Genomic DNA, 17,402 nt, shown 5'->3' with positions numbered 1-17,402 from the left:
CAGCCCATTCCAATGTCTAATCACCCTTTCTGTCAAGAAATTCCTCCTAATGTCCAACCTAAGCCTCCCCTAGCAGCTTGAGACCATTTCCTCTTGTCCTGTCACTGGGTGCCTGGGAGAAGAGACTGACCTGGCTACAACTTCCTTTCAGGGAGCTGTAGAGAGTAGCACTTTGATAACTCTATGCCAGTATCAGGCTGGCAGAATGTTAGAAGAGAAAACTGGGAATTCAATCTGTGCAAGGGAGCAAGAAGTGGTGGCTTGGATGGGCTGAAGGCATGTAAAACATGCTGGCCCTAGTCTGTCCTGAAATAGATCTATGGAGAAGCACTCAGCAAGGGAAGGGAGGCACATTCAAAGCTGGATCCCTGAGCTATCAGTTATTAAGGCTGCTAACAAGTCTCAGGAAACCACTGAGTTCTTATCATGCTCTGTTACATCTGTGTAGTAAATGTAAACCAAAAGGTTTTGTAAAAATGTCCAGAAGCACTAGAAGCATTTCAAAAAAGCTAACCCTAGAGCTTTGAGCCCAGGCCATAATCTTCATTTAAAGAATATTCAACATGCAAATGTAGGATCAGAACAGTGTGTGAAATGCAAGTTTGGAGCCTTTTTGCAATGAAATGCAAGAGGAAAATGTCCTTCAGCAGACAAAACAAGGTAGGAATATTAATAGCAATATCAGAACCATCTAGTTAATCGGTGAGGCTTGGGAAGAAAACTGAATGTTTCATCACAAAAATTTTGCATTTCTTACAGAAGCTAGATTGAGATATCCACACATGGGGAATGCCTAAGGCATTCTTTGATGAGAAACAACAGAAAAATAGTAGACAAAGCATCACTAAAGTCATTAATAACTGAAGCAAGAACAGGACTATCTTGAAAAGAACAGATGTGTTAGACTGATCAAACACCACTGATAGCATCCAACTGGTTACACTTTGTTTGGCACAAAAGGTTTTAACTAAAAGCCCAATTTAGTCAAAGGTGCAAAGCCTGCATTTTTAGGACTGCACGTGCTTTAACTTCACCAAGAAAGTGTGGTTGAATAAGAATACCTAGCAGTGACCTTGTAATATTGGGCATATCTAGAATAAGACTGCTTCCAACAGGGATGTCTAATGGCATTGCTGCCTGGAGAAGAGGCACTTCTACCCCTACCATGACTTGCTCTTTCAAGAACAATATATTCAAAACAGACACAAATAAGATATGAGAATTAAATCTTGCAGACCCAAGAATCTGAGAAAGCCAAATGACCTTGGCAAACCCAAGTGCCCACAAAAACTAAAGCAATTACTGTTCTCCTGAAACAGAATGCCATTTTGACATTAACTCTCAATTCACTAAATGTCAGAATTCAGCCCAGCATCCTAATCAGCAGCTGCTTAGTAATTTTTGTATTTTTAATGTAGATTCTTCAGGAAGCATAGGAGTTGGAAAACAAAGCTGAAACAAGACATATTTGCAATTCTCTAATTTCAAAGTTCTCAGGATGAAGCACAACTCACCATTCAGCTGGCACATTCAGAGACATACAGGCAGCAAATGAACAGGAACTTTCCCTTCTGGTCTCTTAGAGCCACACAAGCAGAGTGAAAGGAGATGGAATATGCTGCAGTCCAAAAGAGCTATAAGCTCTTTGTAAGAAATAACTTAAGATCCACGATCAGCAATTTTTTCCCGAGTTTGCCCAGAAAGTAACACTCATACAGATTCCACAGCTAACACACATTCATGCTTGATGCACTGGCCCAATTTAGCCACAAGGATCAGTAAGTTTGAAAAGTAGTAAACAAACTTTTTCATTTTTTTGGGCTAGGACAAAAATACCCACTCCAATTTATGGGGGTTTTTAAAGCAGAAAATGCATTCAATTGCCATGGCAAAGTGGTGCATAACTATATACAGAACAACCAAAAAGCATTAACAAAGGATATTCACTTAAGGGTAGCAACACAAAGCTGCTTCTGAAGATATCACTTTATTCTTTGAAGGATGGTATTTGCAATTACAGATTTGGAAGCCCTGCATATTTTTTTTAAAGCATTTCAAGAGCAATGTCCCCAGCCACTGTGTACCTCTGACAGTCATTAAAGAAAACAAAATCTTATATTATTTACCAAGTAATTTTTCAGCTGCATATAAGCATCAATATACTTCAAATGTATAGCAAAAGCTGTAGTTTAAACACTGTGTGTGAATCCACTAGCTAATAAACATTCTGTTGCCCATAGGGGATTAATTTATTTCCTGTGTTACTAAACTGTCAGAACAAATGTATAAAATCTGTAAAGCACTGGCTAGACCTGTATAGATTAAGATTTTTTTTAAGCTGCAAATGGTAAACATTTCCAGCATTAACATTTTAGAAGGCTCCACACATCGAGACGCACCCCAGCACATGCAGAGTGCTAAAAGGGACAGAAAAACTCATCAAGCAGATATTCAAGAGCATGTCAACACCAGAGTTACTCAACCAGGCCACTGTATTGGGAAAAGCAAGGCCTTCACGGCTGGGACAAGATGGGCTGTGCAGGTGTCAGCAAAGGAAAGCACAAGTGAAGTGGAATGAAAACTGCCATGTAGATGGCAGAACCATTTTGCTCCACGGAACAAAACCTCAGTTCAGTTTGAAGAGCTCTAATCAGTAACCTCTAAATTGAATAATTTCTCAATAGGAGAACAGATGTTATTAGCAATCATGTATTTCAAAGCAGTTTCTGCTGGAGAAAAGATATTGGAATATGAGTCACCAGTATGATTTCTGGAGGCTTTAACTCAGAGATCAATTTAGTTAAAAGCCACAAGTTAGTGCCTGGATTATAACATAAATGTAAGCTTTTCCCAGGGCTCTGTTAAACTCCTCATATGGGGATGTGACTGGGGATTCAGAACACTACCAAGACAAATTCCTTATGGTGCACATACAGAACCAGACAATAAAATATATTTATATTTAAGCAAACATCAGTCTTATTTCCACATCATTTCATATTTTTTCATCAGTAAAGAATAAGTAAGTGAGATGAGCTGGGGGCATGGCAGATCTAAACCAGTAAGTGACAAGATATTTTTACTGCTATGTGAGTAGGGCACAGGCAAATAAGTCATTTATTGAACTGAAACAGTCATATTCATACACATACACACATATATATGAAAAATGTAAACAATTAATGTTTACAGAACTGGAAACTTCCATGGTAAGATACAACTTTGAAAAAGACCCCAGCTGAATGCAGACTCAAAGGGAAAAAGTACTATCAATGCACTATACTTAGTCTATAAATGTCAAAATATACTTGGAAACACACTTTGAGGCAAATTAGATGACTTGTAAATAAGAACAGAAAATACAAGAAGAATATACAGGAAATTTCCATAATTAACACAAGAAACAAAGATCTTGAAGCTAAAAAAAACATAAGATGAATCTCAAGCTAGGGTGACTAGGGAAGCACAAATTCTATAAGTTGCTTGTTTAACTTCTCTTGTTTAACAGGGAAGTTAAACAAGCAACTTATAGAATTTGCCAAGAGGTAAGTTGAAATCTTTACCATTGGAACAACCTAACACACAGTTGGCAATTCTAAAACTACCTCTTAATTCAAAACAGTTATCAATGCAAGCAGCTCAAGACAGACAGGTTGATCACAATGATTCCTTCTGGCCTTACTGAAGAGAATTTATTTTCTTAAACTGTCTTAGTAGTAGATGATAAGAAACATTCTGCTTTTAATAAAGCTATGTTCAGGACACTAAAATGAAAGGTGATTTCTCAGTCCACTTAAAATACAAATAATCTCTCCCAGATGATGACATACCATCACTTTTACATACAGGACAACGCACTGCAACTCTTCATTTTTTGACATCAATTAACGCTATAAAAGCTTTCTCTACTCTGTCTGTAACAGGATTCTTTGTTCTCTCAGCACATCAGCGTCAGTTTTAGTTTTTACACGATAACGAGCCGCAGCCCAGCGTCGCTCATTAGGGCCAATTAAAGGCGCCGGCTGGGATCGCCCCGCTGCCTCGGGCCGGTGCTGCCACCTGCTGGTGAGCGGCGGCAGCGCGGATGCCGCGCCGGGAGGAAGGGAGGGCTGGGATGAGATTTTGGGTGTACGACACAATAAACACGGAATGCTGGCCTCGGGATTGAGATGTTTGGCATCTAATTATATTGGCATAGCGCATTAGGAGTTGATCTGATGAAAAAATAGCTGCTCTGTGAGCGCCAGATTCATCAGGTGCTATTCAGCCAGAGGGTGTTAAAACTTATGGTTGAGGACTTTAAATCATCAGTGTTAACAACTGTAACATCCAATTTATAGAAGTGATGCCAAGGGCCTATCAAAATATTAAACACTTGGCAAATTATTCAAACAGACATTCAGAAAAGCCAAAAAAAAAAAGTTTCTCCTATGCTGCTTACTGTGAAGAGATTGTTGCTGTGTTGATTAGAGGGTAATTTAAAAATATTTTGCTGGTAGGCGGTACAATAAAAGAACAAAAATAAAATTCCCCCAAGTATGTCTCAACTGCAAAAATATCAAACCCCCCCATCTTTGCTCTGTCTGCATTCACCAGTGAAACACCTTCTGTAACAGAATTACCCCTTCCACAAATGAGAGACCTAGGCAGCCCAGACCACTGAAAAGTAAAATCAGTTTTGAGACCGTCAAATTTAGGCTCTTTCACCAAATGCACTGTATGTCAATACTAAAAACTCATACATTCAAAGTACAAAACAGAGACAGCTGATACAGCAGAAAAACACAAATATAAAGATGATTAAAAGCTAGAGTAAGAGTGACTGAAGAGGTTGCACAAGGTCTATTCCATTCCTAGAGAATAAACTCTGCTAGTTTATAGATCTCAGCAATAGAAGCCAAAACACCAGCTAATAGTTTTTACAGTATGTCCCATCAGCCAAGGTCAACGTCATTTGGTCTCAGCAAATATATGGGAAAACACAAGTGTCAGTCTTGGTCATTTCTCTAAAAAAACATCCTGAGACAAAGCAGTTAATCAGCTTGGGGGAAAATGCAAGCACCAATGGATACAAAACCTTACAACTTTATACAACATTCTAGGAGAAGCGATAGAAGAATACAAAAGTGATGAGATGAAACAATTCTAGGATGTAGGCCACAAAATCAAGCTTACTGCTTGATCAGGAGAAGATGGCCACTTATACAGGATGATTGTGAAGCACCAAGTAATTTATCAAGCTCAGGAGTCCAGAGCAGGTGGGGTTAAAGAGGTTTCAGGTTATATGTAGGCTATGAGAAAATGAAAAAGAGGTACTGAAACTCAGTCATAATGTAAATTACACAATTAACAAAAACCAAAAATGTGAGTAAATACTTGGGGTTTATATTTTGAGCTAGGATTAACAATCATCTTTTATTCTGAAGGAGGGAGGTGAATTTTATTCTGAAACAGTCAAGCTCACACACTCACAAGTCAAGAAAAGATTTGCTTCCTTGGGTAAAGTATTTCCAAGTTACACCTGCATTTTCCATGTATCAGAGCTCCAAAACCAGCAAGTTAAGTGAACACCAGAACACAGATTCTCAGGACTACATTTATCCACGTTCAATAGTAGTCAGTATAAAAACATGAAGCCTAAATTGGTAACTAAAAAAGTTACATCAGAATCACTGTTTTGACAGAACATGACAATCAGTGCCTGTGCTTTTATTTCTTATTTTATGTAAAAATTAGAGGCTTTTAAGAGTAAAAATTAATCCTTTTGTATGCACTGGTTTCAAAGGAGTAACCTTTACTTCACAGTCAGTGAAGCATCGAGACAAGCAGAGGCAACCTACCAGATCCACTGCATTACAGCAATAACCCCAAACTGCAAGCATAACCAATGCCAAAAAGAACCTCATACCCTAAATCACCTTTAATTGTAACAATTTTTATCAAGACTTACCATATGAGCAATAGCACACCAAGAGCCCTGGCTGCTGTTTTGGAAATTATGTACTGCTGTGCTACATTTGAAGGAGTACAACTGGGGGTTTCTGTGAAAATCAGTCTCACAAAACAGGAATGAACTCAGCACCTCAAAAAGTACACAGGAACAGTTCTGGGCAGATTTGCGACTTTTCAAACTTGAAGAAAACCTGTGAAGGAGCTGTCACTTACTCAGTGTGGCCCTGAAAGACATTCACAGAATGGATAGAAGGATCTCTGAAATCCCACAGGCGGAAGGTGGTGTCGCGGGACGATGTCACCACGAGGCGCTGCGTGGGATGCGTACAGCAATGCGTGAGCTCCTGGTCGTGCCCTACAGCCACACATCACAACGTGTCAGGGCATGAAAATAACAGCTTTCATTTCCACATACACTTGGAATGACATGCTGATGATTTTTTCTCTTTTTCCCAAACAGAAAGGAGTAATGCTCATTCTGAACTTTAATCCTGCTATGTAGGGGGATATAATGTAAGTAAATAAGGGTTGTATAGAAAGTAATCTTAACCCCTAAAGAGTTGCAGCTGGGTTAATGATTAAGGATTAGGAGCAGGCCTGATGTGAACAGGCCACAGCTGTAGCCAATAAGAAGAGTGTTATAAAAGAGTGGATTGGGTGGTTGAGGGGAACTGGAGTCAATTGACTCTGTGAGGACAAGGAAGAGTCAGTGCTGGAGGAGCTGCCTACAAGAAACATCAAGGAGGTACAAAACTCTAGCAATATGGAACCCTTGCAATGAAATGACAATAGAATCATTGTAATGAATGACAACAAATGGTGACCCCTGATGTGATTTGGGAGAAAAAGGACTTAAATACTAAACTATAATGACAAACACTGTTACTGCTGTAAAAGTTTGGGAATTTTGAAGGCAAAAACCACACTACTTATTTCCCATTCAGTAGTGTAGGTTATTGCTGCTTAACACACTATCAACACAGCAGAAGCCTTTTGCAAGACCTAAAATTTGGGTATATTCAAATTAAACAACTATTTTTTTCACAGGTTAAATCATAAGCTTAAAAGAAGACAAATTCACACTCAGAGGATTTGCAATTTCAAAAACTACTACAACACTGAGCAGCAGATTGTACACACATCCTGCTCCAGAGAAACAACTTTCCTTTCTCAATGTTTTAGTATCTACAAATAATCCCTCATACAAAAACAAAGCACCAATTTAACCTTTTTGCAAGTGAACATGTACCTGTAAGAGAATGGACAAGTTCAGAAGTCTCTACATCATACAGGTTTGCTGTCCTGTCCCACGATGCTGTCACAGCTTGCTTCCCCCCAACAAGCCAGTCAGCTGCTATGACCACTCCTTGGTGGCTTTTCAGTGAGGTTAATGGGGCTCTGACAGTGGGGCAATCACTGGAACCATCTCCATCTCCATCAGGTTCATCTTTATCTGAGATTTCAACTTCATCTTCTCCAGACACTTGCTGTAAAATGCAAGGGAAAAAAAGATATAGAATAAAAGGGAAGGAATGTCTCTAAGTTACATTTTGCAGTGTAAATGCTTCCCAGTCCCCTAAATGTGAATGTGGGTAAATTAATTCTGCTGCACCCAGCCTATTCCAGTACTCACTATCACAAACTTAGTTGAAGGAATATAACCAGTAAGTTAAATGCAGTTTTAATAGCTCCTTTTAACAATTTGCTGATGTGCAGCTGAGGCAACTGGACTTGTTCAGCCTGGAGAAAAGGAGGCTCAGGGGAGACCTCATTGCCCTCTACAACTCCCTGAAAGGACAGTGCAGCCAGGGAGTGTCAGTCTCTTCTCCCAAGGAACAAGAGATAGGACAAGAGGAAGTGTCCTCAAGTTACACCAGGGCATGTTTAGACTGGATATTAGGAAAAATTTCTTTACCAAAAAGGTTATCAAGCCAGGGAAGTGGTGAAATCAACATCCCTGGAGGTATTTAAAAGATATGTAGATGTCATCCTTAAGCACATGGTGTAGTGGAGGGTTGTGACAGTGCTGGATTAACAGCTGGACTTGATGATCTTAAGAGATTTTTTCCAATCTAAATAATTCTATGTTTCTACTTTATTTTAAAATCTCCACCAAACTCTTTAGCTCTGAGTGTCAGTCCCCTTTACTATCTGGTAAGTGTATTATCCTAGAATTTCATTGCATCACAATATCAAGGGACTTTTCTCCTTTCCATTTTTAGAGCTAGGAAGCATCTAACAAGACACTGACTATGTTAATCTTTGGGAAGACAATAATTTACAGACTGTTTTTATCCATTAAAAATCAAATCATTACAGTAATATTTGTCTGTTGGTCAATACACAGTCATCATGCAGCGCTGATGTAAAAACAAATTCTTTTGCTCATCACTAAACATCAAGACAGAAACATCTTTCTTTTATGTTACTTGGTGGTGGAAAAGATAACATTTGTATTTTCTTTCAAAATGGAAATGCCAAATCAAATAAACTGAATCAAATATTTTCCATTCAGATATCTGTCTCCTTTTACACAGTCAATTCTTGCTCCTACTTAGCCTACTGAGAAGCTCATGCTATAAACTATGTTTTCTTCACAATTTAGTAAGGGTGCTTTTAAGTAAAATTAGCATTTAACAGGTTTATACTTTAAATTAAATACTGACTAAAGAAAGGCCTAGGGACAACAAAATCAGACAGTGTGATATGTGCTGGCAAGGACTGATTAGAAATCAATGAAGACTCAAATAAATGCCAAAATTACAAGTCTTTACCATCAGTTTTCAATCCACAGCAACTATAGCTAATATAGGTTTCTCAGTAAGTTATGCTACAAAAATTTACCCAGTTTAAAAAGAACATCATTACAAAAAAGAAGATGTTTGACTGTTCATTCACACATTTACTACCTTGAACAAAAAGTCAATTCGTCTACTTGAAGCTGTAAATTCTATTCTGCACCAAATGCTTTTGAAATCATGAGGGAGTCTATTTTCAAAGAAAAGCTGAAATGCAGCTGATAAACTAAAACCTTAAAATCCCACCTTTGGCAGTCCTGAAATCATGTAATATTTAATTATGTGTAAATTTAACATTCAGTCTTATCATAAAACCTGTATCTGATGAAATTGCTGTGCAATTAGTGCAGTTTGCAGCAAGCTGATTGCTTACATTGGAGTCTGCAGTTGGCTGAGGTGTAGGCAACTGTATTATGTATCTCCAGATGTGAGCTGTCTGGTCTCCAGATGCTGCACAGAGGAAGAGAAGCAAAAAAAAAAAGAGAGAGAGAATAAGTAAGAATATTTCCATGGGCAATAAAAATAGGCTTTAATATTACATTTAGCAATACTCTCTAAGTTGCATCTTTTCGTAACAGAAACCAGTATGAACTTTATGGTAAACAAGCCTCAACATCTCAAACATAAGTCATTATGCAAGATATAAGCAGCTCCCAAATTAATCACTCCTACAGTGAAACATGCACTTGAATACTGCACATGAGAACGTGAGTCTCACCCCTGCTCAGTATGTAGCATTTGAAGAAGGCATTTAATACATCACCAGATATTCATTTACTATTGCTCAAAATCCTGGGCTTCTTTATTCAATGATTTCTGCCATTAAATGTTTTTTCATCATGGTTTTAACAAGAAATCCAAAATAGCAAGTGTGAAGCTATTCCTCTTCTGCCTTAAACAACTCAGCTTAACTAGTGGCAGTTTACAGCTCAGAAGGCACCATGTGATTTTAACTCCATCTGTTTTAAAATAGACTTATTCATTATTAACTAAGGACAAACTCAAGATTGTCCTTGCTGTGGTCAGAACAAACATGTTCTAATCCTGCAGGATTAGAACTGCTCTCCAGCCACTCCTCTCCCAACTTATACTTGTGCTCAGCATTACTCTATTTTAGCTGCAGCATCTGGCATTGGAACTTGTTAAATTTCATCCCATTAGTGGGATAGCACCCAGTGCTCTCATTTATTTGGATCCCTCTGAAAGGCCTCCTGTCCCTCACAAGAATCAGCAGCACCTCCCAGTTTGGTATCACCAGCAAACTTGCTAATGATGCATTCAACTCCTGCATCGAGGTCATAAATCTATTGATCAATCTATAGAACAGGACTGGCCCTAGAATTGATTCCTGAGGAACACCACTGGTGATCCTTTGCCAGGCAGACAGCCCCTTTTACTGCAACCCTTTGAGCTCTGCCCTTCAGCCAGCTGCCTACACAGCACACCATGAACCAGCTCATCCCACAGCTGGACAACTTGTCCAGAACAAGACTGAAGGACAGCACCAAAACCCTTACTAAAAACCAGAAAAACTTAATCCACCACATCTTCATCCACTGGGCAGGTGACCTTATCCTAGAAGGATGTCAAATTAATTAAACAGCACCTTCCCTTTGTGAACCTATGTTGACAGTGCCTGATGACTGCATTATTCTTTAAATGCCTCTCAGCAGTACCCAGTATAATCTCCATAATTTGTTCAGGAACTGAGATTGGATTAACAGCTCTGTAGTTCCACTGGTCTTTCCTCATACCCTTTTTGCAATATTGGAATAACACTAGTCAGAAGAGACCTCTCCAGACTCCCAAGAACTTTGGTAGGTAATCAGGAGGTATCCTGCCATAACACCCACTAGTTCTTTGAGTACTCTGGGATGAATTCCAGAACATTCACCTGATGTATGATTCTAAGTGTCTGGTTTGGAGCAGACAAGCACAAATGACAACATGACATGAAAAACACAGATGGCAAGATCTAGCTCTGATTTGTTATGCCTTCAAATGTAAAAATAATTCAATCAACAAAGATGCTGACAAGCAATAGGGAGAGAGGCTACAACCAGAACAAACTAGCAAATTACACTTATTTTCCATCAAGATTAACATACTTAACATATGAAAAAGCTTTACATACCTGTAAGAGCCACTTGCTCAGTGGGATGAAACTTTATGGAGTTTACTGTATGAAACAAAATAAAAGTTTTAAGTTAGTATATTAAAAAAATTGTTTCATAATATTTTATCATTAAAAGCATTGAAAAATCAAGTAGTCTTAAGTTTTCAGCAATTTTTGGTAGTCATCTTTAAGGTGATATGGAAGTGTAGTATCAAGGAAAACAGCTACAATTGAAACAATTGAAAGCAGCTACATACAACACATTTTGTAGCAAGTTATTTCCTGAATCTAGTACAAGTGGTTCATGTTAGAGAGGATAGACAAACCACATTCAAATCATATGTAAGCTGACAGGGGATAATGCTCTGGAATTCCATACAGAGAATTTAAGCATTCATAATTACTTCTAACTCAATGAAAACTTACTGTATGTTACCATTAACATCCTGCTTATTACTCAGCATTGCAAGAACAAATGCCTGAAAACCTGTTGCAAGTAACACAAATCAGATTTCAGTCCTGCAATCATATGTAATGAAAACAGGATGTCCTGCAAGAATGCCATCAACTAACAAAGCTCTTCATTTCATTTCATATGATTCATTCAAGACAAAACTTAGAACTCATTTCCATCCATTATACAAGTAAAATAGATGCATATGTTGTTGGGAGAACATGGTGTAATGAGTCTAAAAAAATACTCCTTAAACTGAACTAACTTTATGGTGCACTAGCTGCTGGCACCCAACACCTTTGCACCACTTCAAATCAACTGTCAAACAAAAGAAGTTTTATTACATAAAAATACATTATTTCTATTAAAATTTATAGATGTATATAGTTATATAAAATGTATATACAATACAATTTATCTTTCATTGTTGTTCAAACGCAGTTGTTTAAACACAATTGTTTAAATACAGGTTAGAACTTATTTTCATAGTTATCCAAATACCAATTTTAAAAGAAAACTACCAGCATGAAAGTTCAAGTGAGTGAAGTTTTCAAACATGACTTTATAGAACTTAGAGGTCCATGCAGCAAACAACCTGAGATATCTGAAAGCATTAACATGTTACCAGTTGTTTCTATGCATTTATCTTTGTGCTGTAGGAGCTAGAAGGAATGTAGCAGGAAAAAAAAGTACAACTCACAGCTGAAGCAGTTCTAAAGAATTTAATATTATTTGCACCCTTGCCACAAAGTTCATGTGATGTGCTGAGTTACCTAACCAAACAATCCTGGTCAATAACTGGGTTCCTCACTTTCCCAGGGTATGATCACTCAAAGCACACAGGTAACAACAGCAAGTTAAAGCTATGGAAAACCTCTCCAGTTTTGGTCTATAAAATCCTGTATTCTAACTCACTAAGAGGCAGAAGGGTGTTAATCAAGTTCCTGTCAAATTGGACACCAAAAATTAACATCAAAGACACTCACTGCACTGCACCTCCCCACCCAAAGAGGGGTTTAAAAAACAGTTTCCACAATATTCATACTGGTAAAAAGAAAGAAAAATACCTATATTTAATTAACTGTCTTAAATACAAGATCTTTGCATTATGCAGCAGATTATATGAGATCTTAAACAAAGAAGTGCAAAAAGATATTCACCTAGCATCTGTAGTTCTAACTCAAACAGAGATCCTGCAAGATAGCTAATTTCTGATTATATAAGCTTCTTTTGTTCTCCACATGCACAAGACCACAATGAGTTATGACATTTCACTTCTGAGTGTCGTAACTGCGCCTGTAAATTTCTTTATATGGACTTGTTTATTCATTTAGCATTTGCAGAACTGTCTTAATGTGCCTCTCCAATAAAGAATCATATTAGAAAACATTCTCTGTATGAAAATTAGAGGAACTTCGCAATTGACTTGTTAATGATGTTGGCAACCCTGCAAGTGAAACCACAATAAACATTTCTGTAGCTGCCCAAAACACATTTCCCCCTCCCATGCTCTGTTCCCAGTTTTCACAACATGCCCTTATCTTACCTGAGCCAACATGCCCTACATACTTGACAAGGCACTTCCCTGTTTCTATGCTCCACAGCAAAGCAGTGTGATCTGCAAAGATTAAAAAGCAGCTGTAAATAGTTAAAAACATATGTTTTTCATTTTTACCCTTTCAACAAACAAGTTATCTTCCACTGTAGTGCATACCATATGAAATAGATTTTAAATGTAGAACTCTTGACTACCACCTTATATACAAAACATTTTCTTATCATTGTACACAACTCCCCCAAAAAAGTAAAGGTGCTGTCCTAATCAGATTAATTTGCAGCAAGGCAAATTGAAAGGCAAATTCTGTATAATGCTCCAGCTGTGTATCATGAGACTCAGGGAAAAAAAAGAGGAAGCACTCCATGGTGAAAAAGGCAGCCACTACAAACAGGAATTCTATGCACAATCTATTTACTTCCTGTATGGAAATCCCAAATGCACACAGGTCACTGCAGAGCCCTAAAAAATTAATTTAAAAAGGAAATCACTCCAAATGCCACTCCTTTATCCTGCCACACCCAAAAATAAATAATTAATTTCAGTATTTAAGTGGGTAGTACCTTAAAGCTGAATTGGAGAATTTCCAGGAGGTTTCCAGGTTAAATCAGGACAAAGACAAGATGTCCCACACAAAGACAAAATGTGCCCCCTCAGCAGGCACATAAAAATTGTAACAGTTCAGTTCAAGAAGCAGAGATTTCTGGTCCATAAATATTAGTCTAGTAACTACCTTCAGATTCTGTTCCAGCTTCAAAAGAATGTCACTTCAAATTGACTGATTCTATCTGCTTATGATTTATTTTCCTAATAATTTTCCAAAACTACACAAGTCTCTACATTGATTTTTAGACTATAATAGATTTAGTGACTTGTTCATTAGTACTTGTACCCCTTCAAGTGGAAGGAATAAATCTAATAAAGTAAATAGGACTGAAAATTAAGATTTTTAGCTGCCCCAGTGTCCTGAGGCAAAAGACAGAATGCAAGAATACAAGAATAGGCAAACTATGACCACATGTACAGCTCCTATAAAACAAAGACTAAACAATGCTAGGAGAGAAAGCCTGCAGGGGTCTCTGTATCCAGCCATATGGAATTCTGGGCCAGAGGCATCCCCAAGCAAACAGCTCCCCATCCCACCCACCCACCCCACCCAACACACCAGAGCTGACTAAGGAGAGTGTGACCAGCACGGAAGGGAACTGGCACACACTTTAGGAAGACCAACAAGCATGCTTGAACCTTCTCAGGGAAAGGAAATTCCAATTTTAAGAATTTTTCAGCTACAGAACTTCTTTAAAAGGACTCTTTCAAGTGTGAAGCTCAATTTTTGAGTATGCTTTGGATCTGTATTTGCTATAGCTTAGGGACTTAACCAGAATTTTCTAAATATTCAAGCAACACAAAACTTTACCAGCAGATGCAGTTCCCAACACCACTGGCTGAGTTTTCGCGACACTGACATCCCAAATACCATCCCTGTGGCCAACATATTCCTTTACCAGCTGACAGATTGCCCTTGATGTTGTAGTTTTAAAACTGGATACAATCTGAAATAGCAGAGACACCAACATTTTTTTTCCACATCGATCCAAGATTAGGTAATTATCTCACAAATAAAAATAAATATTAACTTTTCCATGATCCTTTAATATTCTGACAAATCACTACTGTCAAAAATTTGACATTTGATGGTAGGAAAGTGAGTTTGGATGCAAACATATCTCTTTTTTTTTCCTTTTTAATAGCAGCCATTTTACAGAATGCAAGGCAAACTATTCTGTACTACAATAATGCAATCTTATTGGAATAATGAGTTGTACAATTACAGAGGGCATGTCTCATTCAGTCTGGGTAAGGATTTTAAAGGGAAAAAAAAAAAAAAAAAGAAGAGCAAACCCAGCAAAAGACTGTAAACTTTCCTTGCCTATTCCCAAACAAGTACATCTGGTAACTCAGATAGTCACTGTTACCCAGTGTAATGTCTTTGAAAAAAAATGTACTTATTATATAACTCTAGTAAAACCCAGAAACATTCCAATTTAAAACACTCATGGCTGCTTTGCTTTAAAAATGCATGAAGCTAATCAAATCAAACATTAACCTGAGAGCATATGCCTGTTTATTTGTGTAATGAAGCTTTTAAAAATATATGTCAAACTCATCTAAACATTTGATAAGCATGCTCCCTCCAAGTTAAGCTATTAGGGGAAAAACAGAGAGGGCTCATTAAATCCAAATTACTATGTGCATAAGTAATATCAAACAAAAGGAAGAAAAGTGTAGTAAAAAAGTAAAACTACAAGTCACTACAGTGCAGGAGTGCTCAAAACACTCAGCATCTACAGAAAGGATGCAAATTGCAGAAATTCTACATTTTCAGATAAAGGAACTGCAATATTCAAAAAAAAAGTTTCTCTTGCTGAACACTTCCAGAGACAATTGAAACCAAGAGTCATGAATGATGGCTTAAAAAAGTTGAGACCACCATTACAAATATCCTATTTTTACCCCACAAGTCTTGAAGCTCCTAACTCTTCTTTGAGAAAGACTACCTCAAAAGCTTTTTTAAACTGAAACAAAAAGACGACTTCAATTTATCAGCGTTTTTCTCTGCATGGAATTACAGGCAGGTATTTGACCAGTTAAATCAAAACCTTTAAATACATCAACACAAATCACATTAAGACTTATCTACAGCTTAGTAAAAGGTAGAAAGTTAATTAAGTCTACATTTCAGATACAATAAACTATGATTAAATCCTATTAGTTTCTGGTATTAAAATAGAAGGTCTTAAGTATGTCATTAAAGCAAATTACTTCAAAAAAGATTTTTAAAGCTAAAAGAAAATCTCGAAGAGCATTCCAAACCCTGAGCATGTCAACTCTCCAATGATGAAATGATAATGCCCTATTTGAATTCCAAATTATCCGCTAATATGCATTTTGGTTTCACAGCAGCAGAAGGAACAGTCATTACAGATGCACTGAAAAGAAAATGGGCTAATAGTAAAGATTATTAGTTCAACCATACTGCAGAATTTCCTACATTTTGAACACCATCCTACAGATACAACTTTCACATTGAATACAGTCCTCAAATTAAATGGACTCATGTATGAGAAATGGAACAGCTGAATTAAGTACTAACAGGAAAGGACTAATACAGCACTCAGCTCAAACTCCAAACTTGGTATTTTCCAACTCAGCCTGTACTTGCATTCTATTCTGTCTTTCTAATGTTGAGTCAAACCCCCATGCAAAAGTTTTTTAGGAGAAGCTATCCCCTACCCATCAACAAACACAGAACTGCTGGACAGTGGTTTCACTGATCATTTAATGGCAAGGAAGTAAAAATCCTTTTGAGGTATTAGCAGTCTTTAATTAACACACAGAAGAGTTCAAAAACACTATCCAACAGTAAACATCCTGATACAGATATTTACTCAACACACACTTTTTCCAAGTTTTTTTTTCCTTTCCTTTTTTGCTGCCCTTCACCTCACAGACCAGTAATTGGATAAACTAGACAGGGCCTGGGCTACTTCCTGCTTTGCTAAACACACATAAATAACATCCCAAGCCAGGAAAGGAAGTATTTAAAGAACATGCAACTGGCTAAAAAGAGGTCTCTGTAGTGCAGAAAATTTCTGAAGTAACTTCTGTAGATCATCATACACAAATAAATGACCAAGCACATCCTGAGTGCGTTTCAGTTTTGCTTGTCCTCTTTCTTAAATTGATACAGTTTCATGTACTTCCTTCTACAAAAATATTTTTAAATAGGAAAACAATTGTTTACTATATGAACAAATGAAAACTGAACACAAACTGAAACAATTGCATGGCAAGCAGAGTGAGGCACCCTGTAACAAAGTCTCTTACACAAACAGGCACATTAGAAATAAGCATGAAAACCTGATCAACCCAGGATCATTACACTGTGCCTGATGAACACAATGTCCTGTGAAGCAACTTTAGGCAGTGAGGTCAAAACTACATAGTCAAAAAAAAGTTTTTTTCCTTTTAACTACTGGGTGCATAAATACTTTTTTTTAAGAGACTTTATCCTGAACTAGACAAATCAGAGATCCTGGTATTTAGTTTGGATGGAGCAAGTTACATCATTTCAGCTTATTTTAGGACTCTGCATAAACAATTGATGCTTCCATGATGTTGTAACAACTTTCATAAGCCAGGCTTCATTAACAGCAGCTATTACATTTTGTTAATATCAAAACATGAATTTCATATAGTGATTCCTGCATCTAAAACCAACTGCAGTTAAATTATGGAATCTTGTCCATTAACAAAAAAATTACTTTGAACAGTACCCAATGCTATATCTACCTCTTCAGGATTTGGATACTGGTGGAAAACCCTTGCTGCTAAAACCATGCTTTTCTGAAATGAGTTTTGCCAACTTGATATATAGCTAAGTGATGAAAAATATTCCAGTATGGAAATTTCATATGAAGGGCTTGAATTAAGAATGTTTACTTCAGCATTTTCTCCAAAAGAATG

The 17,402-nt window shown here is 37.4% G+C and overlaps 1 protein-coding gene across 2 annotated transcripts in view; it reads right to left on the bottom strand.

Moving 5' to 3' along the window:
• The window catches only part of WDR37 (WD repeat domain 37), a 44,377-nt gene that overhangs the window by 10,912 nt on the left and 16,063 nt on the right, over positions 1 to 17,402 (bottom strand). For both annotated transcript variants that reach the window (XM_036405728.2, XM_036405735.2), the window contains 6 exons: positions 14,293 to 14,428; positions 12,867 to 12,938; positions 10,885 to 10,929; positions 9,124 to 9,200; positions 7,202 to 7,439; positions 6,166 to 6,307 (listed from right to left, as the gene is read on the bottom strand). In XM_036405728.2, the coding sequence (XP_036261621.1) occupies positions 6,166 to 6,307; positions 7,202 to 7,439; positions 9,124 to 9,200; positions 10,885 to 10,929; positions 12,867 to 12,938; positions 14,293 to 14,428 (710 nt within the window). The remainder of the gene's footprint in view (positions 1 to 6,165; positions 6,308 to 7,201; positions 7,440 to 9,123; positions 9,201 to 10,884; positions 10,930 to 12,866; positions 12,939 to 14,292; positions 14,429 to 17,402) is intronic.

This window comes from Molothrus ater, chromosome 1 (genome assembly GCF_012460135.2).
Source record: "Molothrus ater isolate BHLD 08-10-18 breed brown headed cowbird chromosome 1, BPBGC_Mater_1.1, whole genome shotgun sequence".
Classification (NCBI taxonomy): domain Eukaryota; kingdom Metazoa; phylum Chordata; class Aves; order Passeriformes; family Icteridae; genus Molothrus; species Molothrus ater.
Note: the sequence above shows the minus strand (reverse complement) of the source record. Positions and strands in the feature narration are given on the sequence as shown.